Source organism: Aspergillus candidus, assembly GCF_002847045.1.
Source record: "Aspergillus candidus strain CBS 102.13 unplaced genomic scaffold BDW47scaffold_47, whole genome shotgun sequence".
NCBI lineage: Eukaryota > Fungi > Ascomycota > Eurotiomycetes > Eurotiales > Aspergillaceae > Aspergillus > Aspergillus candidus.
The window spans coordinates 88,901-115,773 of record NW_020194052.1 but is presented as its reverse complement, the minus strand read 5'-3'; the positions used below and the strand labels follow the sequence as shown (position 1 = coordinate 115,773).

Sequence of the window (26,873 nt, the reverse complement as noted above, 5' to 3'; positions counted from 1 at the left end):
GTCCTGTCACTATATACAGGATAATCACCAAAACTGTCTGTTGAGATCCCTCCACTGACGACGTAAGATGGCGTACAAATGACTGGCTAGTGCTTACCTCTCTATCGGACTAACCACAGGAATTGAAGGGAACCAAGCAGTGAATAACAGCATCAACCGGAGTTTATATAAACTCCAGCTTCTTCAGCCACGACTGGCGCTTAACTCCGGCCCGACCTCCGCCTTTGTCTCACTATAAATATCCAGACCGTTCTTGATCACCCCCTCATCAATCCCTCAACAAATTTTTTACCGATCCTCAGCCTCTGGGAGCTCATGATCATTTGGACTTGACGAATATCTACTGTGACTTTTCATAATGACCGTCGATTTGATCCAAAAAGTCGCCATCGTGGGCGTATGTCATGCCTCCGTCCCCCTACTAGCCACGATCATATGAGAAAGGGACTGACCCTTTTAGGCAACTGGTCGCATCGGTGGTGCCTTTGCCAATGCACTTGTGCAGACCGGCAAGCATACCGTCACAGGCCTAACTCGTCAAGGCAGCCACGGGCAGCAGCCCGACGGCGTGCGTCACGTCGAAGTAGACTATGAAGATGAAGCCTCGATAGTCGATGCTCTCCGTGACCAGCAGTTCCTCGTTATTACCCTCGGTGTCCGGGCGCCAGACGACCTCCATCGCCGCATCACTGTGGCCGCCGGCAAGGCCGGTGTGCCCTACATCATGCCAAACGCCTTCGGATACCCGATCTTGGAGCACGCCGAGGAGGATGAACCGGTCTTCAGCAATTTGGTCCGCGCTCGGATCGACGACGTCCGCAGCAATGGCGTGTCGTCGCCGATCTGCCTCCCCTGCGGCTTTTGGTACGAGTGGAGCCTCGCGACCGGCGAGCAGTGGTTCGGCTTCACGATCAAGTCCCGCAAGGTGACGTTCTTCGACGACGGGCGCCGCACCATCACGGTGAGCACCTGGGACCAATGCGGGCGCGCACTGGCAGCCCTGCTCAGCTTCCCTGAGTCCGGAGCGTCGCCGTCGGTCGACGACTTCAAAAACCAAGATCTACGCATCTACAGCTTCCAGGTGTCGCAGCGGGACATGCTCGATAGTCTGCACCGCGTGCTGGGGACGACCGACGCCGACTGGGAGATCACGTACGAGCCTATCGAGAAGCGGATTGCGGATGGCGAGCAGGAGAATGCCAAGGGCGTCATAACAGGGTTCGCCAAGGCAATGTATGGGCGGGTGTTCCGGACGAACAATGCTGTGGCGGACTTTGCGGATACAATGTCCACGGCGAACGAAGTTCTCGGGTTGCCTACGGAAGATCTGGACGAGGCAACAAGGCGAGCGGTGCAGATGCTCGACGCCGGTTGGAATCCCTTTGGTCTGGCGGTTTGATCCATGTGCTGCGGTGGTCTAATTATTTTACTCCAAAGGTCAGCGTGGACCGCGTTCGTGACAAACAAGAATGCATTTAATAACCATTGAAACCAGGAAAATGAAAATTTGTTCTGTCTGACTTAGTTACATTAATCATATAAACATCACTCGCGCGGGACTTTTCATCCAGTGTTCATTACAGCGTGGCTCCAATCCATCATAACTGCCTGCCTGTCCCGGGAAGATCCTGATATGTATGAAAATGACGGACCCAGAACCACCAACGCAGGACATTGAATAATGACAACAGCAATAGCAATCATTGATAAAAGTTGAAAGTTGAAAATAAGAAAGATGAATTAGTGAAGAGGTAAAGAAATGAGGAAGTCAGGAAATGGGGAAAATAGGGAATGTTTGAATGATTAATGAGAATAAGGATTATCCTCCCTACGAGCTTTGGCTTGAGGTCTCCGCCTCAATCCACTGGGAGAAATCGGGCATGGGATCCAGACGCTTGCGTAGGATCTTGACCTTGAAATGCCAGATGGCATTCCGGAGCTGATAAGCAGCATGCACGCGGGTCGGCACGGAGAAGACCTGGTCAAGTTCCTCCAGGGTGAGGGCTATAATTGTAAGTATTCGCCATCTATATAGACCAGGAAAATGAAAAGGGACAGGATAAATCTTACATTTCGTCTCCGGGACGAACAGCAAAACAAGGAACGTGCCCAGCACACACCAGGCGGCGTACCAGCAAAAGGCACCCTGGGGGCGGAAGGTGCTCTTCAACATGGGCCAGGTGAAGGACAGAATGAAGTTGAAGCACCAGGTGGTAGCCGTCGCCCACGACATGCCGACCTCGCGAACATTGAGGGGGAATGCCTCAGCCGAGTAGGTGAAGGGGACGGGGCCTTCGCCGGGCGAGTAGAAGACCTCAAAGAGGTACATCCCTGTGGTGACCATGGCGACGCGGGCCTTGCTCTCTGGATTGTTTTCATCGATCCAGAACGAGAAGCCGGTCCAGAAGAGGCAGAGGGCGAGCATGGGGAAGGTGAAAAGCAGCAGGTTGCGACGGCCCCATGTGTCGATTGTGAAGAACGCGGGCAACGCGAAGACCCAATTCAGGATTCCTGTGCCCATGGATGCCAAGAGGGCTTGCTTGATCGAGTAGCCGCTGTCGGTGAAGATGGTGGTCGAGTAGTATGCAATGACATTGACTCCACAGAACTGCCGTTCACTTAGTTTCGCCTGAAGTGAGTCGGGGAAGAGGGAAGAAAAAGAATACCTGTTGCATGAACATGACAATCCAGCTGGCCAGTGTCGCGCGTCGAATTCGCGGGACGGTGAACAGCTCCATGCACATCGTAAAAAAGTTCTTCCCCTGGTTGACTTGACGTTCCAGCTGGACCCCCACATACGCGTAGTACAGATCGCGGGCCGCTTGAAGGTCTGTGGGGCGCAGGGTCTGGAAGGCTGCAAAGGCCTTGTTGATTCGGTTGTGCTGGATCAGCCAGCGGGGTGACTCGGGGCATAAATACACTTGGATGCAGACGAAAATGGGGAGGACGACAGTGGACCCCAACATGAGGCGCCAGGCGAGGTCTTTTTCGACGTCCATGAAAGCGACGCCCATGATGTTGCCCAGCATGATGCCAAACGCCGTCCACATCTGCCACATCATGACGAGGGCACCGCGGATGGGTGCAGGTGAGCACTCGGCGGCGTAGACCGGGACTGTTGACGACTTGGACCCGATTCCCAGGCCCAAAACAAAGCGCGCAACGAACAGGTTGACCCACGAGTTGGCGACGCCCTCCCAAATGGACGCGACGGCCGCGATGAAACATGACCAGAAGATGGTGCCCCGTCGCGCCAGGTACCGGTTCAGGGGCTCAGTCAACCAGCAGCCGAGAATGGCGCAAGCCAGGTAGGGGGCGCCGACGACCAGACCAGTCAGGTAGTCCTGCATGGGCTTATCGAACCGGAAGTTGGTATCGTTTTCATCTTCGGGGACGATGCCAAGTTGCTACCTCTGTTATTGAAGAGCCTTCTCCACACACATAGCCACGGACGGAGTGGATCTGTCGCCTACCGTGAGATAGATAGCTTGCGCCCCATTGTTGACCGTCTCATCCATTCCCTGCACCGCCGCCGCCAGGGAGCACATGGCTACGAGACTGTTAATCCCTATTCCGCTGAAACAACCAGTGTGAGAGAAAGATAGCTGCGCATACCGGCCAGGAAGTACAGCATCCACGGCTGGGACCACTTGTGCGTCCGCTCGCGGATGATAGCCTCTCTCTCGCTCTCTGTCAGTTCAGGAAGGGCTTCGGCCGCTCGCGGGTTTTGCGAGAGGAGGGCACCCTTGCGGAAGGTGTCGCGATAGTCCTCTAGCTTGTGATCGTGGCAAAAGCGATCCACATCGGCGAAGAGCTGGTCCCGAGGGATGCCCGCCAGGGGGTTCTCAAAGACCGCACCGAGTCGGTTGGCAGACGCACCCTCGACATCATAAATACCGTGTTTGCGGCCCTCGGCATGCTCAACCGTTGGAGCTCCAGAGGCCTTTCTCTCAGCCTTATTCTCCTCGGCAGCCGAGCTCAAGGATTCGTTAAATTCCATGGTGTGGTATGTTGGAAAAGGGATTTTTCCGTGGTAGCGGTTTTCTCCAGCCCAAGATTTGAGAAGAGTAGACTCGTCTCATGTTGGATTCACCATCAGTCCCCGTGGGGGAAACGGCCACGGAGAGATGTGGGGAGGTCCACTGCGTTTATGTACCCCAGGAACCACAGGCCGGTCCACCGATCTCAATGAATCCTACCTTGATTCGTCAACATCGGTGCTGGGGGTCAACGACGAATCCCCCAATTGGCATCGCATGGAAAGATTTCCTCATGGGATGCCCTCCTAGCGAGTTTGCGGGACGCACCAGGATTGGAGGACCAAGTGAACTATGATTAGCTCCCTTGAAGGACGTGGAAGCCATTAATTGAAGTGCCACCCACGTCAGGATGCAACGGCCACGGGGTAAGACGGGATGGTTCCAGGATTCTAGACTATCGGCGCGGGAGAATAAGCATAGCAAGCTTTTGTCCACCCGTTGGACCCGGTTGGGTCAGCGCACGCCCAGCGGATCACCGAACGGGGGAACGCCACTGACGGCTTGTGCGAGGGGGACATGTTCGTCGGACCTATCAGACGGAACATCCATCGGATACGCACGATGGATAACTGCTCGAATGTAACAGTTGACCACTAGAATAGAACCGGGATACCCCTTTTGGGAACGGATGGCTCAGTGTCGGTTGGTCCGCCCGCCCGCTGATTCCACGGTTGAGCAAACCCTAACCCTCGTGGGATGGTCGACAATAAGCTTCCTGTTTAGAAACTTACTGCCCGGAAGGATCCGGATAATCACCGAAGGCTTTGAGGGTTCTGAAGGTTCTGTTCCAATTCTACCTGTTAGGGTTGGTCTAGAAGCCCTATAAGTGCCTCCAAAGCCACCCCTCGTCGACCAGGCCAGGCGGACGCCATTGAGCACTCTATTGAATCGAGGTTCCTTTTGCGGGCCTTGATCAGGAGATTGTGGCCGCATGATAAGTACACGCCAGCCACCGACTCAACTATGCATTGGTGTGTTAGGGAACGAGGTGCACTTGCTAACATAAGCTGGTGGGATGTCGCCAGTGGGTGTGGAACGTGACCACCATTGTTCGCGATGGACTGGCGGAGACCAGCTAAATGAAATCATTCAGTCATAGACAATCAGCGTAGTCTCCTGATAATATGCTCCATCGCAAGACCATGATCCGAGCAGAGTGTGTGCTTGGATCTTGTGTAGTTTACTGCCGTCAGCTTCATCCCCAAGATACGATCAATCTACGGTCCGCCTCTGGCTAATCATAATCTGTCCGACCAACTGAATGGACGAGGTGCTATTCGTGAAACAAAGGACAAAAAACGGGATGTTGGGTGGCTGACTTCCAAGACAAAGGGTCAACCAGAGGGGCAAGGGACAGGAGCGCACAACTGGGAATGATAGCACCTTGCTGAACTGATATCCCTTCCTCAGGGAAAACCTGGCATGGCCTGATGGCCACAGTATGAGAGATCATCCGAGTCTGAATGGCATCAAGATCCAAGACGTAACCTGGCTCCGACTGGGACTGATCGGACTTCCATGGCTTCAAACTCACCTAGGCAGAGACCATCTCTCTGCCCATAAATATCGGATTGTGGATTGGTTAGAATCGTAAACCCGCGTAAGCACTAGTCCCAGTTGAACCCCCCGAAAGCGCCCATTCAGCCTTGCAGCACGGACCGTGCTCACAAGGCGGTGCTTGGAAGAATCGCCGATGTCTACATCGGTCAGGCAATAGATTGACCTCCCATTGCATCCCAAGTTTTATCGTTGCTCTCAATACAGCGGGTAAAGAACCAACATTGAAGCACCATGCAGTGGGTTACCGGCATCGTGAGGTCATTTCAGGTAATACCTGAACCCGTGGATCGACTCGACATGCCCCGACTGATCGACCACGAATAGTTCCTCTTCGGAGTCGTCGTCCTCGGCCTCTCGGTCGCACTGCTTCTCGGCCAGCACTGGCTTTCCCCGCCGGCGGCCACCAAATATGCCATATTTACCGGCACCTTCGGCATGCTCGCCGCTCTCGTCGGGGTCGCAGCACTCTACCTCGATTGCCTGGCCGGTTTGATCACCTGGGCTGTCGACGGACTAGCCGGTGTGGCTCTTCTCGCGGGCGGAATCGCAAGCACCCCCAACCCCTGTCTCTTTCTCCGCCTAGATCCAATCGCTAACAGGACGACAGGCCTTTGCCGCCATCTTGGGGGGCACAGATTGCTTCAACGCTCGTGAAACGAGCACGAATCAGTTACTCAGCGGGGGATGTTGGGATTTCGAGGGCCGGAAGGGTTGCTGGCACATGGCCAACTTCGACACCGATGCTCTCGAGAAGCGGTGCATGTCGGCCAAGGCCGACTCGGCGTTCATGTTCTTGTGTTTCGCAACCTCACTCGCCGCGATCGCATGCTCGGTGTTTTTGTCCCGAAAGGGCGACGGGGGCCCTCGTTACACCCCGGCGCATCTGCAAATGTTTCCGTGTTGACTGGGTCATGTACGTCGAGTGATTCCCCAATCAGGGATTACGGAACTATGAAAGCAAAGTAAATCCGAGACGTTAATTCCTATCTAAGCTGCGCAACAGCCGTATCAACGGGGTAGCTTCGCCGACAGCCTTCCCAGCCAGCCGTTCTTGCGCGTCGCGCGCGACGGCGAAGTCTCTGTCCACCCATCCGGGGCTTCTCGCGTGGGAGACCCCCTCCTTCGCTTCCAGTTGAATTCTGTATTGGTCATGTGGCCCGGACGGTAGGCGCGCCCGTAGAGTTCCTGCGCTTCCTCCTCCGTCCGGATCCGTAAAATATCATACGTGCTGGCTGCAGTCATGGCGGCGTCGCGCTCCCGGGGCAGAGTCGTCCGGTCGCCCACAACCTGGACATTCACCCCGCGGGCGCGGAATCCATCCCCCGCGGTCTGGTCTTCAGTTCCCGTGACGAAGACGGTGATCCGCGACGGCTCGACGGGGTAGGCGAGAAGGTAGTCCAGGGTGTCGGCGTCGACGCCGCTGGGGATTGGGCCGATCACAAAGCGGTGGTCGCGGGCGATGGCGGCGTCGATGGGGGCAACGTAGTGGGTCTTGAAGTATTCGGCCCTGGGGCCGGTGTCGATCGGACCTGAGATGAAGGCCACCTCGGGCTTTGGCATGTTTGTGAGGGGAATCTCAAAGTCGAGGGAGTGGCGTGGAAGTGGATTTCTGGTGGGACGTCAGGCGTGGTCGAGTTAATTTATGGCCAAGGTGGAGATATCAGCCTCGTCGGGCAGCCTTGCTAGGCAATGATGGCTGGAGCCACCATCGAACCCATGGATGAGAGAGTCTGGAGTCATCTGCCAACGGCGGAGTGGCTGGAGCGTCGTAGAGTATTAACTAACTGGCGAGGCTGACAGGTACGATCGGCCATCGGAGGTATTTCGGGGATGCGCAGTCGAGTGATCGGCGCGGATACATGCCGTCGCGGGGAACCTGATGCAAGCTCTCTTCTTCACCCACGCGGTTTTTTTAGGTAGGCAACCATCATGTCGGTCTCCCTAAATTGTATTGGAGTCATATCCATTGGGGAAATGGGCCTGGGCGTCGCCCGCCTGCTCATCGCCCATGGATATCGCGTGGTGACCTTTGTGGCCGATCGCAGGTACGGACCGCGCCCAAGATATATCATCTGAACGATACGAGTCAGGACTGTTAACACCAAACAGCGCCACAACACAAAACCGGGCCTCGTCTGCGGGGGTGGAGGAGTGTCAGTCGCTACGGGAAATGGTCTGTGAAAGCGACTATCTCTTGTCCATTGTTCCCCCAAAGGATGCTCACGACACCGCCCGACGCATCGCCGCTGAGCTGCCCAGTCGAGCAGCGAAACGACCTACGTCTTTGTATTTCCTCGAGCTAAATGCCATCTCCCCGAGTAGCGCACGCTCGATCGCAGCGCTCTTCGCTGCCACTCCCTCGGCCGCCGTGACCATCGATGGCGGAATCATCGGTGGTCCTCCCCAGCTTGTGGACGGTGACCGCTGGAAGAGTCCCAGACTGGTGATGTCCGGACCCAGTCCACTACCAGACAGTCGGCTCACCACCATCCTCAACGTGCGACACGTGTCGACCGAGATCGGCGCGGCGAGCGGACTCAAAATGTGCTTCGCGTCTTTGACCAAGGGCTTCACCGCATTGGCCATTCAGTCCTTCACGACGGCGCAGGGACTAGGGACGTTGCCGGAATTGCGCGACCTGCTGCAGGAACACTTCCCCGCGATGCTGTCGCGCGCCGACGCAGGGGTGCGATCCATGCCCCCCAAGGCGTATCGCTGGGTGCGGGAGATGGAGGAAATCGGAGACACCTTCGCGGACGAGGGGTTCGAGCGCGATCTGTTTTACCAGGTGGCACAGGTCTATCGCACCGTGGCGGATGACCCGATCCTGGGCCAGGAGCAAACCGGCCAGAGAGAACGGGGTCAGACGGCGGAGGATGTCGCGGGGATCTTACATGGTGCGCTTTCTAGAGAGGGGGAAGATATATAGTAACATGATCCATTGTCTTTGATTTCAAGACCTATTTTGCTCGTAGAGAGAAGGAAGAAGAAGCGTGAATGAGAAGTCGAGAAATCAGGATATCAAGAATGATTTCGGCCTTGTTTCGCGCCTGAGGCATAAGTAGATGTCTGAAAAGGTAGGCAGTAATAAGGCAGTGATATTCCCTTTTCTAGCCTAGCGTCACCCCCCCCCCTGGTGATCTCCACCATCTCCAACCCATCATCGCGACATCAAAAGCTCTTCCTCGTGATTGTCTGGATGGAAGACAGCTCCGACAGACAAAGATTACCACCTGCGCAAAGACCATCCTTTGTATAGGCATCATAGGAATGGCGGTGGGGTTCGCGAAGGTTGACTATGGGATCCACCGTTACATCCGCGCAAACCCTCACATAGCCTGGTCAAAAAAAAAACCATACCAAGCTTGTCTGGGTCCTTACATCATCCACTCGCCGGTCATCCTTGCTGAATACGGTTGGATACGGCGCTGAAGGGACAGGGATCAAACGATGTAATCTGATAGGTGGGTCCAACCGTGATGCGACAAGGCCCCCCGTTGCTGTTCCTTTGACCTGCAGTCCCAATTGTCACGAGTGAGGAAGAAAGAGAATACGAGCATCCATGACTCATCCGGCGATAATCGGTGTCGTGTCGCTGATACGGACAGAAAGACTTGGTCGATGCGTTGGTCGTTTGTTTTCCAATCTTTTCCGTCGCTGCCCCCGATTTCCCTGCGAACTGGAAAAGTTCACCCCTAAGCGACCGGGTTGAGCGATCTTCATGTCAATTATTCTCTACTGGTGTCTGGGGATTCCTCCGATCTAGTGAAGATGTCCTCATTATCTTCGCCGATGGAGGAACGGCCAGGGTCGCCCGTCTCCAAAGAGAAGGAGAAGGACCTCGACCAGCAACCCGAAGAATCTAGTCTCTCCGTGGACAAAGGGGAGGATGTCACGAAGCCGGCTTCCCTAGCGAGCTATCTGGTAATCTCCACACTTGGCCGGATACAGGGCGCTGTCCAAACTGACCATTGCAGAGAATTCTCTCGTATGGCACCCGAAATGGGGGCCTTGTTGCTATGATCGTGGGCTTGATCTGTGCCATGGGCTCGGGAATTGTACGTCAACCGGACAGGCGAGTAGCTAGTGGAAAGTGGCTAACCGTCAATAGGCCCTCCCACTGATGACTATCATATTTGGGAGGATTGTCGGGGACTTCAATTCATACACCGCGCCAGGCCAAAGTTCAAATCAGCAAAAATTCACGTCGACGATAAACAGAAACAGGTCAGCCTTCCACTACCGTGCTTTGATGGGCACTTTTCTCCGAATCTTACCATTGACGGTCCCAGTCTATACATAGTATACCTTTTCATCGGCAAATTCGTTCTCACTTATATCTCTATGGTCCGTAGACCAATTGTGGACCGGGGGTGGGATATATGGCTGACAGCTCCCTAGATATGCTTCAGAATCATCAGTCTCTATGCTTCGGCCGCTCTGCGCCTTGAGTATACGCACTCGTTGTTTTCGATGCCCGTCAGCAAGCTAGATGAGATCTCGGTTGGCACCGTCTCTAACGCGATCACCGCCCAGTCCAACACTATACAGCAGAGTGTTTCGGATCGCCTGGCAATTCTCTTCCAGTCGTTGGCGCTATTGATCTCGGCGTATGCGATCGCGTTTCGATATTCCTGGGCCATGACACTGGTCGTCAGCTCCGCCATCCTCTTCGTAATCCTATGCTTTTGCCTCACCGTCCCGTTTATGATCAAGGGACAGCAGTACACGGACCAGGCAGATAACAAACATGCCGCTATTGCCGCCGATGCCTTTGCCTCGATCCGCACGGTCTTCTCCCTGGGCGCCGAGGGCCCGCTGAGTCGAAAGCACTCCCAGTGGATCGATGAGGCCTGCAGACGGGGCCTAAGGATGTCGGTGATGACAGGCATCCACCTCGCCGCGTTGTTTTTCGCGATGTATGTCAGCTTTGCTCTGGCATTCTGGTTCGGGTTGAAACTTTACCGGGATGGAAACATCGCGAACATTAACACCGTCATCACGTATGGTCTTGGCCGTAACGGACCCCATGTGTTCAGTGTGGCTGACCAGTTGCTAGGGTCTTCTTCTCCGTGCTCCTCGTCGTGACGATTATGGGAGGCATTGCCGCTCCCCTGATGGCCATTTCCAAAGCTGTTAGCGCATCGGGGGCCTTCTTCGGAGTGATCGACTCCGAGCGTGCCCCCACCGCCGGGCTTCGGGAACCCGAGGCCACGAGCCAGGCAGATATCGTTTTCGAGAACGTCACCTTTGCCTATCCCACTCGCGCGGAGACCCAGGTTCTCAAAGATCTCAGCGTGCGGCTCCCGCGGAGTAAGACCACGGCGCTCGTCGGGCCTTCGGGCTCGGGGAAGAGCACCATTGTTGCCCTAGTTGAGAGATGGTATCAGCTACAAGGCCCCACAGATCTTGAGAAAGAAACCACGAGTGGACGGATCCTCGTTGGTGAACACGATATCAACGACCTGGACGTGAAATGGTGGCGCTCCCAAGTGGGGTTGGTGCAACAAGAACCCTTCCTCTTCAACGAATCGATCTTCCACAACGTGGCTTTCGGCTTGATAGGTTCGAAATGGGAAAATGAGTCGGAAGCTGTCAAATTGGAGATGGTCATCGAGGCGTGCAAGGAATCATATGCGGACGAATTCGTGGAGCGCCTCCCCGAGGTAGGATCACCCTGTCCGATGCCATTTTCCGGTTCTAGCATTTCAATCTGTTCTCTAACATGACACCAGCGGTATTCCACAAGAGTCGGCGAAGGTGGCATCAATCTGAGCGGCGGGCAACGCCAGAGGCTTGCCATCGCTCGAAGCATCGTTGGCCAGCCGTCTATCTTGATTCTTGACGAGGCGACTAGTGCCATCGATGTTCGTGGCGAGAAAATTGTCCAGGCCGCCCTGGATCGTGTTTCTAAGGATCGCACGACGATCATGATAGCTCACCGCCTGTCGACAGTCCGCCGCGCCGACAATATTGTGGTGATGCAGAATGGGACGTGCGCGGAACAAGGTTCTCACCGAGAATTGATGCTCCACGGTGGAGTCTACCGAGACCTCGTCAACGCGCAGCAGTTGGAGCCCCTGGTTGGGTCGGAAGAGCCTGCCGCGGTGGACACAGTTATCTCGCAGAAAGAAGAGCTGCTTCACCCGGAGGAATATCCCGCCGATGAGAAGGAGGAAGGCTCTGTAAAGGAGACGAAAACAAAAAGCAGAGGCTTTATGCGGAGCGTGAGCATCATACTTTCTGAGCACCGCAAGTACTGGCTCTTGTTTGTGGTGGTTATCATCAGTGCCATTGGAGGCGGATGTAAGTGCCCATTATTCTCATGCGGCCCTCGAGCGATCGTAAGCTAATACAACTCAGCTGGCTACGCACTACAGAGCTGGCTGTTTGCCAAGCTGATACAGGTCTTCCAGTTCAAAGGACAGAAGCTAGTTGACGGCGCCAATTTCTGGGCCCTGATGTTTTTCATTCTGGCCCTTGCAATGGCAGCCTTCTATTTCGTACTGGGCACAGCTACCAACACGATTTCTATGGTACGTCACTACATAGCCTGTCTTCTTGCCTGCGAACCCGACGGCTGATAAGATGCAACTAGCGTGTCGGAACAACCTATCGCAAAGAGTACTTTGCCAACATCCTCAAAAGACCAGTGTCGTTCTTTGATCGCGATGAAAACTCCTCCGGTACACTCATCTCGCGTCTCTCTTTAGATCCCAAACAGGTGCAGGATCTACTAGGTCCTATGGGCGTGTTCCCCCTCATCTCTGTGTTCAACGTGACTGGGTGTGTTATCATCTCATTCGTCTTTGGCTGGAAACTGGCGGCGGTTACATTCTTTGGGGCGATGCCCTTTATCCTGCTGGCAGCCTTCATGCGCATCCGCCACGAGACACATTTCGAATCGATGAACGCTGCAGTATACGCGGACAGCTCCAAGTTTGCGACCGAGGCGATCCGGGCGTTCCGCACGGTCACCGCTCTGACCATGGAGGACACGATCATTCAGCGGTATTCAAACCTGCTCAGAGAGCAACGCGCCAAAGCTTTTCGGAAGTCGTGGTACGCGACCTTGGTTTTTGCATTCTCCGATAGTGTCGAGCTCTGTGCCATGGCACTTACTTTCTGGTATGAGTTGCCCTTTTAGACTTTCTTCTCTTCTCTCATACGGAATCGTGAGTTGTAGGTGGCAAGGACTAATGAATGGAACAGGTACGGCGGGCAGCTCCTGGGGTCCCATGAATACGGGGGTACCGCATTCTTCGTGGTGTACATTGCCATCATCCAGGGCGGGCAGGCGGCAGGCCAATTTCTCTCGTTCGGACCCAACGTTGCACAAGCTAGGTCGTCTGCGAACCGGATTCTCGCATCGCGAAAGCCGGTCGAGGGTCAGCTTGAAGATCCAGCCGCCGAACCAATGCCACCCGATTTACGCCCCTCGGTGGAGCTGAGGGACGTCTCGTTCAGCTATCCTGGTCGCGACGTGCTGACATTCGACAAACTCAATGTTTCCATCGAAAGCGGCCAATTCATCGCATTCGTCGGTCCTTCGGGCTGCGGCAAGTCGACAACCATCTCCCTTTTGGAGCGGTTTTACGACCCCACAGAGGGCCAGATCCTCTTCGGCGGCCGGGACATAACCACAATCCAGCGCACGTCCTACCGGCGGTCATTATCGCTCGTGGCGCAGGAACCGAAACTATTCGAGGGGACCATTCGCGACAATCTACTTCTTGGTATCGAGGGCACACAGGGGGCGCAAAGCGAAGAACGCCTGATACAAGCCTGCAAGGACGCCGAGATCCACGACTTCATTACATCTCTCCCAGACGGGTACCTGACGGAGCTTGGCGTCAACGCGCAAGCTTCGCTTAGCGGCGGGCAAAAGCAAAGACTCTGTATTGCGCGCGCTCTCCTCCGAAACCCGCGCCTTCTGCTCCTCGACGAAGCGACGTCCAGCCTGGACTCCCAATCTGAGAAGCTTGTGCAGCAAGCCATGGAGCGACTTGCCGGTACCAAGAGTATGACGATCATCGCCGTAGCGCACCGTCTGGCGACCATCCAGAAGGCCGACGTGATCTTTGTATTTGGAGAGGGAGCGCCCGGTCGGGGGTCGACGATCCTCGAACAGGGGTCCCACCATGAGCTGCTCCGGAACAAGGGTGCTTATTGGCAAATGGTGTGTATATCCTATCTTCTCCTGGCTCTCCACATACTGATCTGTGTTCTAGTGTCAAGCGCAAGCCCTAGATCGGTAGATGCGGTCGTGTGGCGTGGTATACTCTCCTCTCCGTGTATAGTATAGAATCTCGTAGTCTAGTATATCCCCATCCAATCAACAATGTGTTTTACACGCCATTAGGTGCACACAACAATGGGGTAAAGCAGCATTGTCCAGTCGCGTTAATTATCCACCGACAGTAAAAAGACAACCGCAAGAGACTATCGGTAGGAGACCGTTACCTCGTCATTGTAACCTCGGCAGTCTAACTATATCTGTAGCCTTCAAACCATCGCCCCGCGTATTTCCCCGCTCTCCTCCTTGCCCCTCCCACACGCTGACATCCCAAACCCATCCACCAGCACTATGACCACAACCACCAAACTGGGCCACGACCCAGCCAATTATTGGACATACGATGGCGAAACAGCCACTATAGACCTCACGCGAGGGAAAGGGAACCCCACGCAGCATGTCACCCTACAAACGACAACCAACCCCATCCGTGTCAATCCAGCCACAACCGCGCTCGTCATAATCGACATGCAGAATTACTTCCTGTCGCCCGCGCTACGGCCTCCGACCGATGGGACTCGCAAGCTCAGTGCCGGCCAACGCGCCGCGGCGAACCTTCTCGCGAGCGCAATCCCGGGAGCACGCGCGCACGGCATCCCCGTCGTGTGGCTCAACTGGGGCCTCTCGGAGGAGGATCTCCGAACGATGCCGCCGGCGATTGTGCGCACGATGGGTCGGTATAACGCGGGGGCTACGTGTGCCGATCTGAGCGACATGGTTCGGACGAAAGACCCCGCCGTGTATCGCGGACTGGGGGAGGACCTCGGCGGCGTGACGCTGGAGGATGGTAAGATTGTTGAGGGAGGAAGGATCCTCATGCGAGATACATGGAACGCAGGATTATATGGAGAGCTGGACGAAGAGTACCGTCGACATGCGGGTGGCTCGCGTGACGCCGACGTGGTGGTCTACAAGGACCGCATGTCTGGGCTGTGGGGGAGCGGGACACATCTTGAGCGACATCTTCTGGAGCGAGGGATCACGACTTTACTGTTTGCGGGAGTCAATACGGACCAGTGCGTGGGGTCTACGCTGACGGATGCGTTTAGCAAAGGGTATGATTGTGTGCTTTTGCGGGATGGGACGGCGACGACGTCGCCTGCTGCGGCGAGTGAAGCTTGGGAGTATAATTGTACGAATAGTTGGGGGTTTGTGATGACTTGCGAAGCGTTGAATGTATGACTATGACCACAAGTCCCGTATTGGGTCACATGATAGGGAATATATACAGAATAATAGAAATGAAGGACGCGTCAAACCATGCTTCCCTTGCCCTTCCGTCCCATGACGACCGGTCCAGCGCCGGAAGGGTCCGGGGCGAGGACGTGCATGTCCATCTTCTTCTGGTAGGACACTTTACTCTTCGATGACGCGGTCCGTAGCATGGTCCAACGCAGATGCGGCAGCGGACATAGCAGTTCGTCGATCGCGTCGATCAGCCAGCCGCCGAGTCCGCGACCCTGGTAGTCGGGGAGGACGTAGAGGTCCGTCAGGTAGGCGAAGGTGACGTCGTCGGTGATGAGTCGGGCGAACCCGATCTGTTTGTGGTGCGGGAGAGATGTGTCGTAGAGGCCAAAGCAGAACGAGCGATCGATGATCTTCTGCAGGATGTCCTTGGGGAAGGGCTGTGACCAGTAGCAGAAGTCTTGGGCGAACGCGTTGTTGATGGCGTCGAGGGACAGGAGGGATCTGTCGGTGGAGATGACAAAGTGGTCGCGCGACCAGGTGGCAGGGTCAGACGGGAGAGACATGGTTCTTCTTTCGGGATCCTTGAGCTAGGTGGATGAGAAAGAGTTGGATAGATGGTGAGTTGAAGTTCTACAAAAGTCCCGTGTCTCGGTGACTCATTTAGGGCTGGTCCCACCCCGTGATATCTTTCTCTCGTGTTGCTATCCCATTATCGGGCCCTTGCCTACTCTCTCTGTCTGTCGTTGTTAATGATCGAGGTGGTTTTGCAGTATTTATTGATTGCAGGCGCCGAATTGATCTTTAATTGATTATACGTATAATTCTATCCACACGGAGTCGTCCCGATCCTCGACCCTGCGACGCTTCAATAGCGATGCCGATCGTTGTTAATCCATCCATGCATGTGTTTCGGTCCCCGAATGATGGACCCCACACATTGATCCCAGTGCTGGGACGCGATCCCACTCCAGCTGACAGCTCGAACAAAGGCAGAAGCTAAAAAAAGGGATTGCAGAGATCCGAAACAGGCACAGCCACCAAGGCGTGTGACGGATATTGTCCCGCATCGCATGCGCCGAGTTGGGGGCCAATCTGACCAGCTATAACAACACCCCATCATCCTGCCTTCTGCTTCACTAACTCTCACATTCTGACTCTGCGTTGTAATCACCATGCATCTGCGACTGTTCTTCGGGGCAGCCGTCCTCCTAGGCGCGGACGCCGCCGCACACCGTCCCTTTCTACCCCCCACCGAATTGCCCAGCCCTCGCCCATCTCCAGGCCTCTTCGGCGACTCCATCGACCAAGACAAACTACGCCCCCACCTAGCTGATCCAGAATGGACATCCACCGTATCCAAACACCACGGCGACCCCGCCATGAGGTCCTATACGCAGCGCTTCCTCGCCCAGCTGCGCAACGCCACCATCGCAACCCGCGACAGCCCCACAGTCCATCGCCTCTGGGACGGACCTAGCACGATCGGACTGCTCGACCTGACGGACTCCACCGTCGTCATCTTCCTCTCGGACGACGAGATCCACATCTCCTACCTCGAGCGACGCTCGTCCAGCGCGCAATTCTCCAACCGCGCGACCCGACCATCGGCCGCCGAACAGTTCCAGGCCCGGCTCGTGCGCCCCGACACGACGCAACTGCTCCACCCGTCCGCCGCTGACGGAGCGACCACCGCCCCCGAAGTAATCCTCGTGACGCCGTATGCACCCGGCACACGCGACCACTTCAAACACCCGACGCAGATCCGGCAGCTACAAGACGACCTGCAGGGGATCGTCGGAGGCGACAGCCAGGTTGGCCCCACCGTAGTGGGCTATACCCCAGACGCCAACGAGGAGGGGTATGTGGCGCCGACACACGGCAAAGTCCTCATTTCATACAACCTCATTCACCACCTGGAGTGGTCGGAGGAAGAAAAACGCGACCACATCTACTCAAGCGTGGACATCTGGACCGGGGACGCCGCGCGACCGGTGCACTCGCGGGTATGGAGGGCGCCAAACCAACGCCAGGGCCAGAGGCCGGCTTTCGAGCGGGGCGGACGACCGGATGAGGCGGAGGGCCGTCACGCGCCGTTGGATCTCAATCGGCTGAATCTGAATCTGCAAGAGGAGTCGTCGCTGGCGTACCTTACTTGATTTGGTTATCCCGTTGTATACCCCAGCCCTGTACTTAGTAGTCGAAGCGTTGATTGGCGAAGGAGCCGGGATTGATTGGGCGCTGGGCGTCCACTAGTTCGTTTTGTTATACCCCATTTTGCTTGTCGGTTACCGAGGGCCGTTACGTTGAATATTTTTTCCAATATTTACGAGTTCGGGAATACTAAATAATTTATCGCATGTAGCATTCGGTCGCCGTATCGGCGGCGAATTGGTAAACGAGGTGGAAAACAAAAGGTATATAGTAGATAAACATTGAAAGGGGAGCATGCACATCCCGACAGCTAAACCCGAACCTTCTCCTCGTGCTCGGCGGTTCCCACGACCTTCTTCTCCAGCGGCGCGGACGGCTCCTCACCCAGCAGGGCCAACAGGCCGATCTCGCTCTCGATGCGGTGCTTCAGCGCTGCATCCTCCGCGGCCACTCCTCCGGACCCGAAAAGCTCGTCCATCTCCTCGAGCGTGCGGCCTTTCGTCTCGGGAACGAGGAAGATGACGTACAGGACGGCGAGCGTCGTGATGCAGCCGAAGAAGATGAAGGTGCCGTAGTTGGAGACGCCGATGAACGGGGAGGTGAAGAGTCCGACGGCGAAGTTGTTGAGCTACGGTTGTTAGCAAATGTTACAATCAAGACGAGGAAACAAGGATTTAGAGAAAAGAAGAAAGAAGAAAGAAGAAAGAAGAAAGAGGAAACTCACCCAATTGCTGCTACCACCGATACTAACACCCTTGGCGCGCATGGACAGGGGGAAGACCTCAGAAACCAGGATCCATGCCACGGGGCCTGAAGTTCGACTCGTTAGCTTGGATCTTCACGAAAACATGGTGACGACTTACCCCAGGAGTACGCAAAGTTAATGATGAACAGCCAGACAAACACTACAGCCGCCCAGCCGGCACCGCTGTGCGAGTCAAACGAGTGCTGGTATGACCCGATGATACCCGCGACGATGAAGTGGCACGCGGCCATGCCGATGCCGCCAGCGATGAGGATCTTCTTCCGGCCGATGTTGTCGACCCAGATGACGGCGGGGATCGTAAACACGAACTCGAAGATGCCGGCCACACCGGTGGCCAGGAGCTTGGTGGTGTCGCCGCCCAGGTTCAGATCCTCGAAGATTTGGGGGCTGGTAGAGGTTAGGATGGTATCAAGTTGCCGTCGATCTATTATCACTTACGCATAATAGTTGATTCTGCAATATCACGACGGTTAGCACTATTCATGTGGCCCTAGGGTCGCTGTCACTCACGCATTGATTCCATTGAATTGTTGGAAGAACATCACTAGACACTATCCAGCCAGTCAGAATCATACCAGGTCCATGTACCCGGGCAACATACCGCAATGCTGGTCCGCTTAAACAGCGACGGGTCCGTGACCAAGGACATATAGTCGTAAAGCCCGATCATGAAGCGGCTGCGGAACGACCCGTCCTGGAAATCGGGGTACTTCTTCTTGGCCGTCTCTACCTCAAACATGTGCAGCGCCTTGATCTCGAGATATTCGATGCGAACCAAAATGTCATCGACACTGGCATCGCGCAGGCGGGCAAGCGTGTGGAGGCACTCTTCATCGCGTCCGGTGTTCATGAGGTGGCGTGGTGACTGGGGCATGAACAACATCATACCGGCGGCCAGGACGAGCGCCGGGGCTAGCTGGATACAGACGGGAATTTCCCACGATGCGATGGACTGGGATGCGCCCGTGCCGCCGATGAAGTTCGTTCCGTAGCCGATCTGTCAAGTCAATACACGTTATCAAGCGGGGGTGTTCTGGTATCACTCACCCAGAAGCTGGTCATGATACCGAAAGTGATCGAAAGCTGCTGGACAGCAACCAGCGAGCCACGAATTTCCGGAGGAGCCTGATGCAGTTAGTTTCACGCCTGGTTCCAAACAATGAAACAGAAGTGTTAACTCACCAGCTCGGCATTGTATAACGGCACGATCATACTGAGGTTTCCCACTCCGAGACCGGTGACGAACCGACCTGCCAGAACGAAATCCTTGTTGATTGTGCACGCCTGGACGATAACGCCCACGCAGAAGATGACCACCGCGACGACTACTGTGACTCGACGGCCCAGCGCATCGGCCAAGTAGCCATTGATCAGTGTTCCCAGCCAGGCTCCCAGTTCGAGAATCGCGGTCAACATGCCCTGTCGGATACCGGGGAGTTCGGCGTAGCCTTCGGTCTAGGAAGTATAAGCAGGGGGTCCATGGAACGAGATTTTGGGGATAGTAAGTACCGCGTCGATAAAGTTTCGCATCGTGAGAATCTGCGCGAACATGCCCTGATTGTCTAAAGATGCGGTTTAGCGACATCTACAACACCCTCTCCCTCTCCCGCAGAATGTTACCACTTACACCCATAGACCAGGCCGCCCAGCGACGCAAACAGCGCGATACCAAAGGTCTTCTTGCTGCCAACGAGTCCACGCCATCCGACCTTGCTGCCGGCGAGCTCCGCGCGCTTGGCCGAGATGCCCTCGGCTGCCATTGCACCACCCATGTTGGAAACAGTGAGTCGAGTGTACCGACTGAGATACCGATGAAAATTGTGTGCAATTCGAAGTAGAAAGCTGTCTTCACAATCCACGACCCTGGAGAGAATAGAAGAAAGAAAAGAAAAAAGGAAAGAGAAGAAGAAAAAAGTACCAGAAACCCTGGCCAGGCGAACCCAAGATATCCCCTCACGCGCCTACAACTGTCACACTCCTCGACCATGCCATGGCCATGCGAACCCCACAGTACTAGGTTCGTTTTGGAAACGATCGCCGAAGCGACTTTAGCCAGAGTTCAACCAGGGGTTTCACACCTCGGGTATTCCGCCTCTGATTAGTTCGTGGCCAGGCGCCCGGCATGGCATCGGATAAGCTTCGTGGCTGGCATGGGTGGCTTTTGATAGTTGTTCAGATTGCAAGATGTGTGAACTGGTGTAGCGGTGATTCACCGGAGCGAGCTGTGCTCAGTGACATGTCTGATTGACAGACGACGGCAATGGTTGTGGAGGTGAAAAAAATGGAGAAGAATCTGGGGACCCGAAGGTGGAGGTGGAGCCGCGTCGTCCCTTTTATCCGGTATTTTGCCGGGCCCGGCCTGGAGACCCTTCATCAACGTTGATATAGCCTTAATGTGCACCATCCTCCTCCTCGGGATCGTTAGACACGGCCATAACTCGGTAGTTCATGATGTCATCTAACCCGTCCGAGCCGGATTTCGGTTGATTTTGTCTTGGAATGAGCCGACCTCTCTTCCTCGCGGTTCCGGAGATATGTCCCTGTTCTTCGACCCGGCTCTAACAGTTTCTGTTTCGGTTTCAGTGTGCATATCTCGTTGCTTATTACTTGCCGGGTTGACCCGAGCAGGGTATGAGGGCCCTGGGCCCATAGCGGAATAGGGACTGCTTGGAGTCCTCTCTCTGCCCATTGATATCAGCTTGTACCGCCCGGAGAAATGACATTTTGAGTTATACAGAATTATTAGTGGCTAGCTGTAGTGACTCGGCGAGGAGAACACGTCCTGGAACTAAAATGAATTATTGTCACGGTGGCAAAGATGGTGAAGTAGATGCGGGTTGAGTCTTGTCGTTGACTATCTCAAGTGTCTGACTCCCGAGAGATACACGTGGTATACCCTCAGCAATATATATCTATATATACTAGCTCTAGCTCTAGATAAGAATTTCTACTTTCTTCCTCAAGGGGGCCTTTGGTAGGACTTTAAAAAGTACGTTGGTAACGCTCTTATCAGAACTGTGTAATAGACAATAAGGGGGGTTTATACATCACAAGGGAAAAAAATTTATCAGCGATGCTATACCAAGAAGATCTTTTGATTCTATACTCGCGCTATTTATCAAAACAAAATCTATAACAAAGGCCGAACGGCTGTTTGGGGGCTTGACCTGACTGACAATCCCCAACAGTATCGTAACAGGTCTCTGTGCCGAGGTGGGTAGTGTGTTTTCCAGATGCACGCTGTGACAGTCATTGGACAGTCTGTCGGCGATGATCTAGGTCAAATACGTTGCATTAGTGCCGGTTCATATACTCTAATGAGCAGGCGGGAAGAGGTTAGTCACGAATTGAGGTCTTTTCTCAAACCCCTGAGACTCCTCGTCTTGCAGCCGCCCCGCCTGCTCGCCTCGCCCCTGACAATTCTCGTTGGCGGTCTCAATGCCATGAATATGGGAGGTTCTCTGTTGCGGGGAAATGTCCCCACATAAACCCGGCTGCTGGCCTGGGAGCCCATCACGTCGCGACACTGCAGGTACCTCAGTACTGCCGTCCCGGTGGTCGATACCCCCAGCGGACTAGCGTGACACGGTTGTTCCACGACTGAACGCTGGATCACAAGCTGTTTGTGCTTTAGTCGACGTGGAAAGGGCCATTATTTTACATCGGGTCGATTATGGACGAGCTGGCGAAGACGCTGTTCATGTTCAAAAAGAAGGCAGAATTGAAAGATCGTCTTGATGGTGAGCCTTGGGAGGGCATATCGCGAATGTATTATGTGATCTCGAGGTGAATTCCGGGTGTCCGGGACGGTGTACAGGGGGGCCTTGGGGGCTTAGAGGAAGGGTCACAGTGTCCATTCCCAAACGCTCATAGGTCCCTTCGTACCCATCCTTTAAAGCCGCCAGCGAATGCCATGATGGTGGGGGCAAAACCGACGATCGTAACCAAAACGGAGAAGGGGGAAGAGACAGGATGTACTCCGGAGTACTCCATAGAACGTGCAATGCCGGAATTGATTTCCACGCCGAGTTTCCGAATTGGTTTTATGGGAGCCGAAGAAAATTGACACGGGCAAATGACCAGCGGTGGTGAGATATCGGATCGAACTGATGATCTGCCCGCAGGGGTAAGGGCCAACCCGGGTCGGCTTTAAAGTATCTACCCTGATTATCATTGATGGAGTCTGTAATAAAGAAAGTTGCAGCTTTTATTGTCTGTAAACTGGTCTTCTCGTGTCCTGCATCCCGATTTCGCTCGCGCAATATTGAAGCCGGACCTACCAATCCATTAACTGGCGTGAGCAACGTCGCGCAGGATCTCTACGTGCAATTTCGTAGACGCTCGTAGTAGAAGAACCGTGGACTAAACGCAGCAGAAAAACTCTCAATAGACTGTATTGGGCAATTGAAGGGATGGGTCTCGTCCGACGTGGTCTAGTCGAGGGCCGTGATTGCATGGTACTCCACCGTTATAGCTTTCAATCTTAATAGATCGATTTTCCCGGTTCTGGTGACGACAGACTTAGCACCCACAGCATCGTTGCTGGACAGACAGACAAGTCTAATAGAGTGCGCATGCATGATAGGGGTCAATCCGGAGCAGGCATGTGAGGGTACATATATATAGGCGTCTTGCCGGGAGTTGTAAACCCGAGTAGTTTCTGACCACACTGGAGATTGACTTCTTATTTCTATTTTTAGATCTGGAATGTCCAATTTCTCGATCGTTTGACATACCTTTCTATTTTGATCACGCCAATCCGTGGTATACTTGCCGTGGAGACTCTCAAGACATCCCCGGGTTCGTCCAGGAAGAACAGGGCTCTGGATTTGGAAAATTGATATCATTACATATCTTACTTGTTTGTTTAGTGAACAGTGTATAGTCCTACGTGTAGCCACGCGACCAGTTTGGGTCTTGTATCGAAACACGTTTCCAGCATCCGATGTCTATTGGCATCATCCCGGCGATCCGTCCATACCTCACTTTGGCACTTGAACAAAGCCCAGTCCCTCATTCAGCCCCTTTGGTCTCCGACTCCAAGCCGGCGCTTCATCCTCGCCGGCCTCCTCTTCCGCATCCCCGTCTTCCTTGGTCTTATGCACCGTATCAACCGCATGCTCTGCAGGCGAGTACACCGTAACCACCTCCAGTGGAACCTCCCCGATATTCAAAAACTGGTGTTGCGTGCCCGCCGGGACAATGACGACATCACCCTGCTTGACGTCTTGCTCTTTACCCGCGACGATAGCGCGTCCGTTTCCGTGGGTGAAGAAAAGGACTTGATCCACCGTATGCATCTGCCGCCGAATTTCTCATCAGCGTGGGCTCCGTTGGCTGTCTGCGGCGTAGGGGCGTTCGGGACATACCTCGTCTCCAATCTCGCCGTTCACCGGCACTTCCATCGCCACGAACTGCGAGTACAGGCCCGTGTGCAACACGCGACGAAACACGCCGAACGAGCGGTTCGGCGAAATCACGCCCGGGAGGTAGACCATCTCATGACGGGGCGGTTGATTTGACATGTTTCCGTTGTATGGGTTCGGCGTGCACGTGGAATACCGGCGTTGGGGGACAGTGCGGTGATATCCACTCGGGATGTTGGCCGGGACAATACAAGCGGGTCGGAAACAGGACTGGGTGACGGCAAATCGGGCAAGGGATCTGGAAAGATGGTTCATTTTAGAAATGAGGCAAAGTGCAGAGTTGATTTCGTGTCGCGGGGTCGGATTTCGGTGCTTCGTCTTATCAACGGTTGGGGGTGACACTGGTGACGTAAAGGACTATCTGCAGCTTTCCGTTCGTTCACCCCGAGCTCCCGGACTCATTGGACAATGGTTTGAGTGATGGAATGTATTGGATTACTGCCCTGAACGCTGTCTGGAAAATCATCTTTTGTAATCGGCTTTGGAGGCTCACAGGTATGTCGAATGGCGGCTGAGAGAGCTGTGTTGGGAAGTGTAGTCACAGTAAGTCAGACAACACGCGACGGCTTATTTTCGCGGTCATTAGGTCATTTACTAGCACAAAGGTAGATCATTGATTTTATTCTGTAACACCCTCTGTTGAGACTGGCAGCGACTAATATCACCTAAGTCTCGCGGATGGCGTCGGGCGCGCGTCATAGGCAATCACTCGTATTCACCTTTGTAGCTATAACTAGCACCATCCCTGCAGTCACAGTTGGAGTCAATCCAGAGACATCATCGAAGCGCAATGGACAATAAAGCGACCGAGTGAAGATAGAGCTAAGCCTGACCACACTCACAGCCAGGGAATGCCGTCCATGTCGCAACAGTCGAGACCCCCGTAGTCTCGAATTGGCGTATGTTTGGGGTTTTTGCGGCGAGCAAGTAAACCCACATCTGAGCGCACAATCTCCAATAGGTGGCCTCCCTTCAAGTACCGGAATGAAGGAGCGAGGACAGAGCGTACATGTCATATTCTTTGTACTACGAAGAGAAACATGTGGGTCGGCGTTGTGGGAGCGTCAATGCGGGGAGAGTCTTCTACGCGTCGCAGTTCATCTCAAGCCAGGCAAGTAGGGAGTCGTTATTACGGAACGCTGGCCGACGGTCAGAGAGTCTGGCAGATACGAAACAATGGAAGGCCTCATTGGAGTCCAATTGATCTCATATACATCAGTATTTCTCACTATAGCCATCCCGCGTATATTGGTCCTGGCTTCTGTTTGGCTCCCTTCTAGACGCTGGACGATGGTAGAACGGAATATCATTCATCTTTGGAACTGCTCTTGCAACGATATGGTCAAGAATGCCGCTACCAAGGCAGCACAACCTCCCAGTCTCATAACCCATGCGACGCTTGTATCATAGGGCTCCCCCCTTGGTTTCTGCAGCATCTTGAAGATAAAACTGCTGACTGCACCCGAGATAATTTGTGGAAAAGAGATGAAGACGTTATGAATCCCGAGGACAATACCCGCTTGTCCCGTTTGCCCACCACCGTCTTGCCCCGATTCGAGAGAGGAGTTTTGTGGCTGGGAAATCCCCTGTTCCCCGTTTTCATCAGAGACCGGTGGGCACTGTCGTTGCCGTTTCTCAGCGGTGAACCGCGCAATATCCGTGGCGATGAGTGCATATGGCACCCACGCGGTGATGGCCCATGACACACCCAAAATCCCAACCATTACCGATGCCCCTTGGGTGGATGATATAAAAAACGTGCTAAACATGCAGGCCGCAAATGCACAGTGGGACAGCAGCCACATGCGTCGGAGAGTGAGTCCGGGGATCCAAAGCTTCTGGAGACATCGACACGGCAGTGTCCGCCATGAGCAGCTGCTGTTTGGTGTAGATTTGGTGGCTTCCATCTCCTCTTCCCGCTCCGGGCGGATGAGAAGCGGCAGCAGAATATTCGCAGTAAACGAAATTAGCGCGTTCACAAACAAGGCGAATGTGCCGATCCGGGTGGCGTACGCCCAGGTTTTGTCTATTTCATCGTCGTTCATGTCACGATGTTTGTCGAATATGGGATCGACATACAGCTGCCCCATATAAGTTGTTGCGAAAAATAAGAACGGAAACCACCCGAACCACGAAGCAAGCTGAACGGAGAATACTTTTCTCGTTTGTGTTGTGAGCTGGCTGATGGAGCTAAGGATTAACCTGACGGAAGGGGTGGTAGCAGTCGGGTCCCTAGCGGGCGGTTCCTCCGCGCGATCCACCTCTTCCGTGAAGGTGCAACTTATAACTATGGTGGACATAAGAGAGACACTCGCGACAACACACAGCACCTTGAATTGGGTGTTTCCTAGGAAGGGAAACATCGTTGGCAGATCCAGATACCCGAGACAGTAGCCCAGGATATTCCCTGCTCCGCTGATGCGGCTTGCCCAGGCATTTGCCAGCTTCTGTTGCTGCCACGGAGCATTGTCTACGATAAAGGCACGGGTTGCTGTTTGCACTATAGACAGGTCAGATTAACTCCGAAAGCCAGGTTGTTGGGGGAACCCTACCAGTGTTAATTGCAAAGTCGAGGCAATATATGAGAACCATCGCAAGGATAATTACTGCAACATTTGTCCCTGAATGAGTCTCCTCGGTTGACCAGCCCGAAAAGATTCCAATTATCTCGCGTATCCAAGCCAAAGCCAGTAGACATACAACCGTCCCTGCGCCACCGACGACCATGAATGGTTTCCTTTTTCCCCAGCGAGTAGAGCAATTATCACTGCGAATGCCAATATATGGCTGCACAAATGTACCTGTAAGAGGACCAGCCAGCCAGGTAAATGCCAGCAGGGCCTTACTCAACCCCAGCGAGAGAAGATACGGCTGTCACGAAGAACACGTTAACAAAGACACGTGACACACTGGCAATCGGAGTAGAAGGACTCACTGAAGCGCTGGAATGCTGGACCGACCAGACAACTTGAAGCCTTTTCCAATGTCAGAGATGAAAACTAGATCCAAGACGGTTCATCACTCACCCCCCTATTGCGAGAGACGCCATTAGAAAATGCAGGCTGCTCTTAGGCTCCTGGTCCACGCTGGACGTTTCTGTCGGACAAGCGTCATCTCCAGCGGTCAAGGTATTCCCAATGAGAGGCTCATTCTCATTCTCTGATCTCGCCGGCTGGCTCTGGCGGAATGCGTTGTCGGACATTGTTCTTCTGTTCGTGCCAGATACCACTCTCCCCTGGTGGCATTAAATCTGGACGAACTGACAGGGTTGTTGTTTTGTCCCAGGTTGTCGATCTCTCAGCCCAGCCGTGGTGATACATCTAAGAATAGATTCTTATCTAATCCGCCAACGATCAGCGTGTTTGAGGCTGTCAATATTACCTGTTTGGTAACATGGCGCAGACTTATTGGTGGCTGTATTATTCCGCCGCTGTTTATTGATTACT

General features: G+C 54.3%; 12 protein-coding genes across 12 annotated transcripts; 6 read left to right on the top strand and 6 right to left on the bottom strand.

Annotated features, from left to right (window-relative positions):
• Positions 1-297: 297 nt before the first annotated feature.
• BDW47DRAFT_63392 (NAD(P)-binding protein) lies at positions 298-1,630 on the top strand. Its single transcript, XM_024819487.1, has 3 exons — positions 298-397; positions 461-1,437; positions 1,496-1,630. Exons 1-2 carry the CDS (start codon positions 359-361, stop codon positions 1,397-1,399), a joined length of 978 nt encoding a protein of 325 aa, XP_024669411.1. The 5' UTR covers positions 298-358; the 3' UTR covers positions 1,400-1,437; positions 1,496-1,630.
• BDW47DRAFT_63390 (sugar porter family MFS transporter) lies at positions 1,517-4,194 on the bottom strand. The gene is made up of 5 exons (XM_024819486.1): positions 3,616-4,194; positions 3,474-3,550; positions 2,667-3,407; positions 2,071-2,608; positions 1,517-2,004 (listed from the first exon to the last, which is right to left on the bottom strand). Exons 1-5 carry the CDS (start codon positions 3,998-4,000, stop codon positions 1,829-1,831), a joined length of 1,917 nt encoding a protein of 638 aa, XP_024669410.1. The 5' UTR covers positions 4,001-4,194; the 3' UTR covers positions 1,517-1,828.
• Positions 4,195-5,656: 1,462 nt separating this feature from the next.
• BDW47DRAFT_110514 (MARVEL domain-containing protein) lies at positions 5,657-6,583 on the top strand. Its single transcript, XM_024813746.1, has 3 exons — positions 5,657-5,867; positions 5,925-6,146; positions 6,208-6,583. Exons 1-3 carry the CDS (start codon positions 5,832-5,834, stop codon positions 6,502-6,504), a joined length of 555 nt encoding a protein of 184 aa, XP_024669409.1. The 5' UTR covers positions 5,657-5,831; the 3' UTR covers positions 6,505-6,583.
• Positions 6,584-6,608: 25 nt separating this feature from the next.
• BDW47DRAFT_128191 (uncharacterized protein) lies at positions 6,609-7,160 on the bottom strand (the record flags this gene model as incomplete). Its single annotated transcript, XM_024816810.1, has 1 exon — positions 6,609-7,160. The coding sequence occupies one exon, from the start codon at positions 7,158-7,160 to the stop codon at positions 6,609-6,611; it is 552 nt and encodes a 183-aa protein (XP_024669408.1).
• Positions 7,161-7,345: 185 nt separating this feature from the next.
• On the top strand, positions 7,346-8,575 carry BDW47DRAFT_63374 (6-phosphogluconate dehydrogenase C-terminal domain-like protein). The gene is made up of 2 exons (XM_024819485.1): positions 7,346-7,645; positions 7,710-8,575. The coding sequence occupies exons 1-2, from the start codon at positions 7,530-7,532 to the stop codon at positions 8,527-8,529; spliced, it is 936 nt and encodes a 311-aa protein (XP_024669407.1). The 5' UTR covers positions 7,346-7,529; the 3' UTR covers positions 8,530-8,575.
• Positions 8,576-8,824: 249 nt separating this feature from the next.
• Positions 8,825-14,001, top strand: BDW47DRAFT_110506 (ABC transporter ATP-binding protein). The gene is made up of 11 exons (XM_024813745.1): positions 8,825-9,524; positions 9,578-9,658; positions 9,712-9,827; positions 9,893-9,947; positions 10,002-10,603; positions 10,660-11,266; positions 11,336-11,906; positions 11,964-12,136; positions 12,199-12,728; positions 12,813-13,779; positions 13,832-14,001. The coding sequence occupies exons 1-11, from the start codon at positions 9,372-9,374 to the stop codon at positions 13,856-13,858; spliced, it is 3,882 nt and encodes a 1,293-aa protein (XP_024669406.1). The 5' UTR covers positions 8,825-9,371; the 3' UTR covers positions 13,859-14,001.
• A 186-nt stretch (positions 14,002-14,187) lies between these two features.
• BDW47DRAFT_133491 (cysteine hydrolase family protein) lies at positions 14,188-15,114 on the top strand (the record flags this gene model as incomplete). Its single annotated transcript, XM_024817847.1, has 1 exon — positions 14,188-15,114. The coding sequence occupies one exon, from the start codon at positions 14,188-14,190 to the stop codon at positions 15,076-15,078; it is 891 nt and encodes a 296-aa protein (XP_024669405.1). The 3' UTR covers positions 15,079-15,114.
• BDW47DRAFT_110502 (uncharacterized protein) lies at positions 15,053-15,652 on the bottom strand. The gene has a single exon (XM_024813744.1). The coding sequence runs from the start codon at positions 15,645-15,647 to the stop codon at positions 15,150-15,152; it is 498 nt and encodes a 165-aa protein (XP_024669404.1). The 5' UTR covers positions 15,648-15,652; the 3' UTR covers positions 15,053-15,149.
• Positions 15,653-16,052: 400 nt separating this feature from the next.
• Positions 16,053-17,240, top strand: BDW47DRAFT_133489 (uncharacterized protein; the record flags this gene model as incomplete). The annotated part of the gene is made up of 1 exon (XM_024817846.1): positions 16,053-17,240. The coding sequence occupies exon 1, from the start codon at positions 16,257-16,259 to the stop codon at positions 17,238-17,240; it is 984 nt and encodes a 327-aa protein (XP_024669403.1). The 5' UTR covers positions 16,053-16,256.
• Positions 17,241-17,520: 280 nt separating this feature from the next.
• Positions 17,521-19,836, bottom strand: BDW47DRAFT_110500 (putative MFS monosaccharide transporter). Its single transcript, XM_024813743.1, has 10 exons — positions 19,629-19,836; positions 19,511-19,563; positions 19,184-19,456; positions 19,049-19,126; positions 18,603-18,998; positions 18,512-18,552; positions 18,440-18,454; positions 18,099-18,388; positions 17,960-18,045; positions 17,521-17,863 (listed from the first exon to the last, which is right to left on the bottom strand). The coding sequence occupies exons 1-10, from the start codon at positions 19,771-19,773 to the stop codon at positions 17,546-17,548; spliced, it is 1,695 nt and encodes a 564-aa protein (XP_024669402.1). The 5' UTR covers positions 19,774-19,836; the 3' UTR covers positions 17,521-17,545.
• A 3,147-nt stretch (positions 19,837-22,983) lies between these two features.
• Positions 22,984-23,526, bottom strand: BDW47DRAFT_128185 (cupin domain-containing protein; the record flags this gene model as incomplete). Its single annotated transcript, XM_024816809.1, has 2 exons — positions 22,984-23,301; positions 23,371-23,526. 2 exons carry the CDS (start codon positions 23,524-23,526, stop codon positions 22,984-22,986), a joined length of 474 nt encoding a protein of 157 aa, XP_024669401.1.
• A 1,124-nt stretch (positions 23,527-24,650) lies between these two features.
• On the bottom strand, positions 24,651-26,662 carry BDW47DRAFT_110497 (putative sucrose transporter). Its single transcript, XM_024813741.1, has 4 exons — positions 26,454-26,662; positions 26,363-26,402; positions 25,980-26,298; positions 24,651-25,927 (listed from the first exon to the last, which is right to left on the bottom strand). The coding sequence occupies exons 1-4, from the start codon at positions 26,627-26,629 to the stop codon at positions 24,738-24,740; spliced, it is 1,725 nt and encodes a 574-aa protein (XP_024669400.1). The 5' UTR covers positions 26,630-26,662; the 3' UTR covers positions 24,651-24,737.
• Between the last annotated feature and the right edge of the window lie 211 nt (positions 26,663-26,873).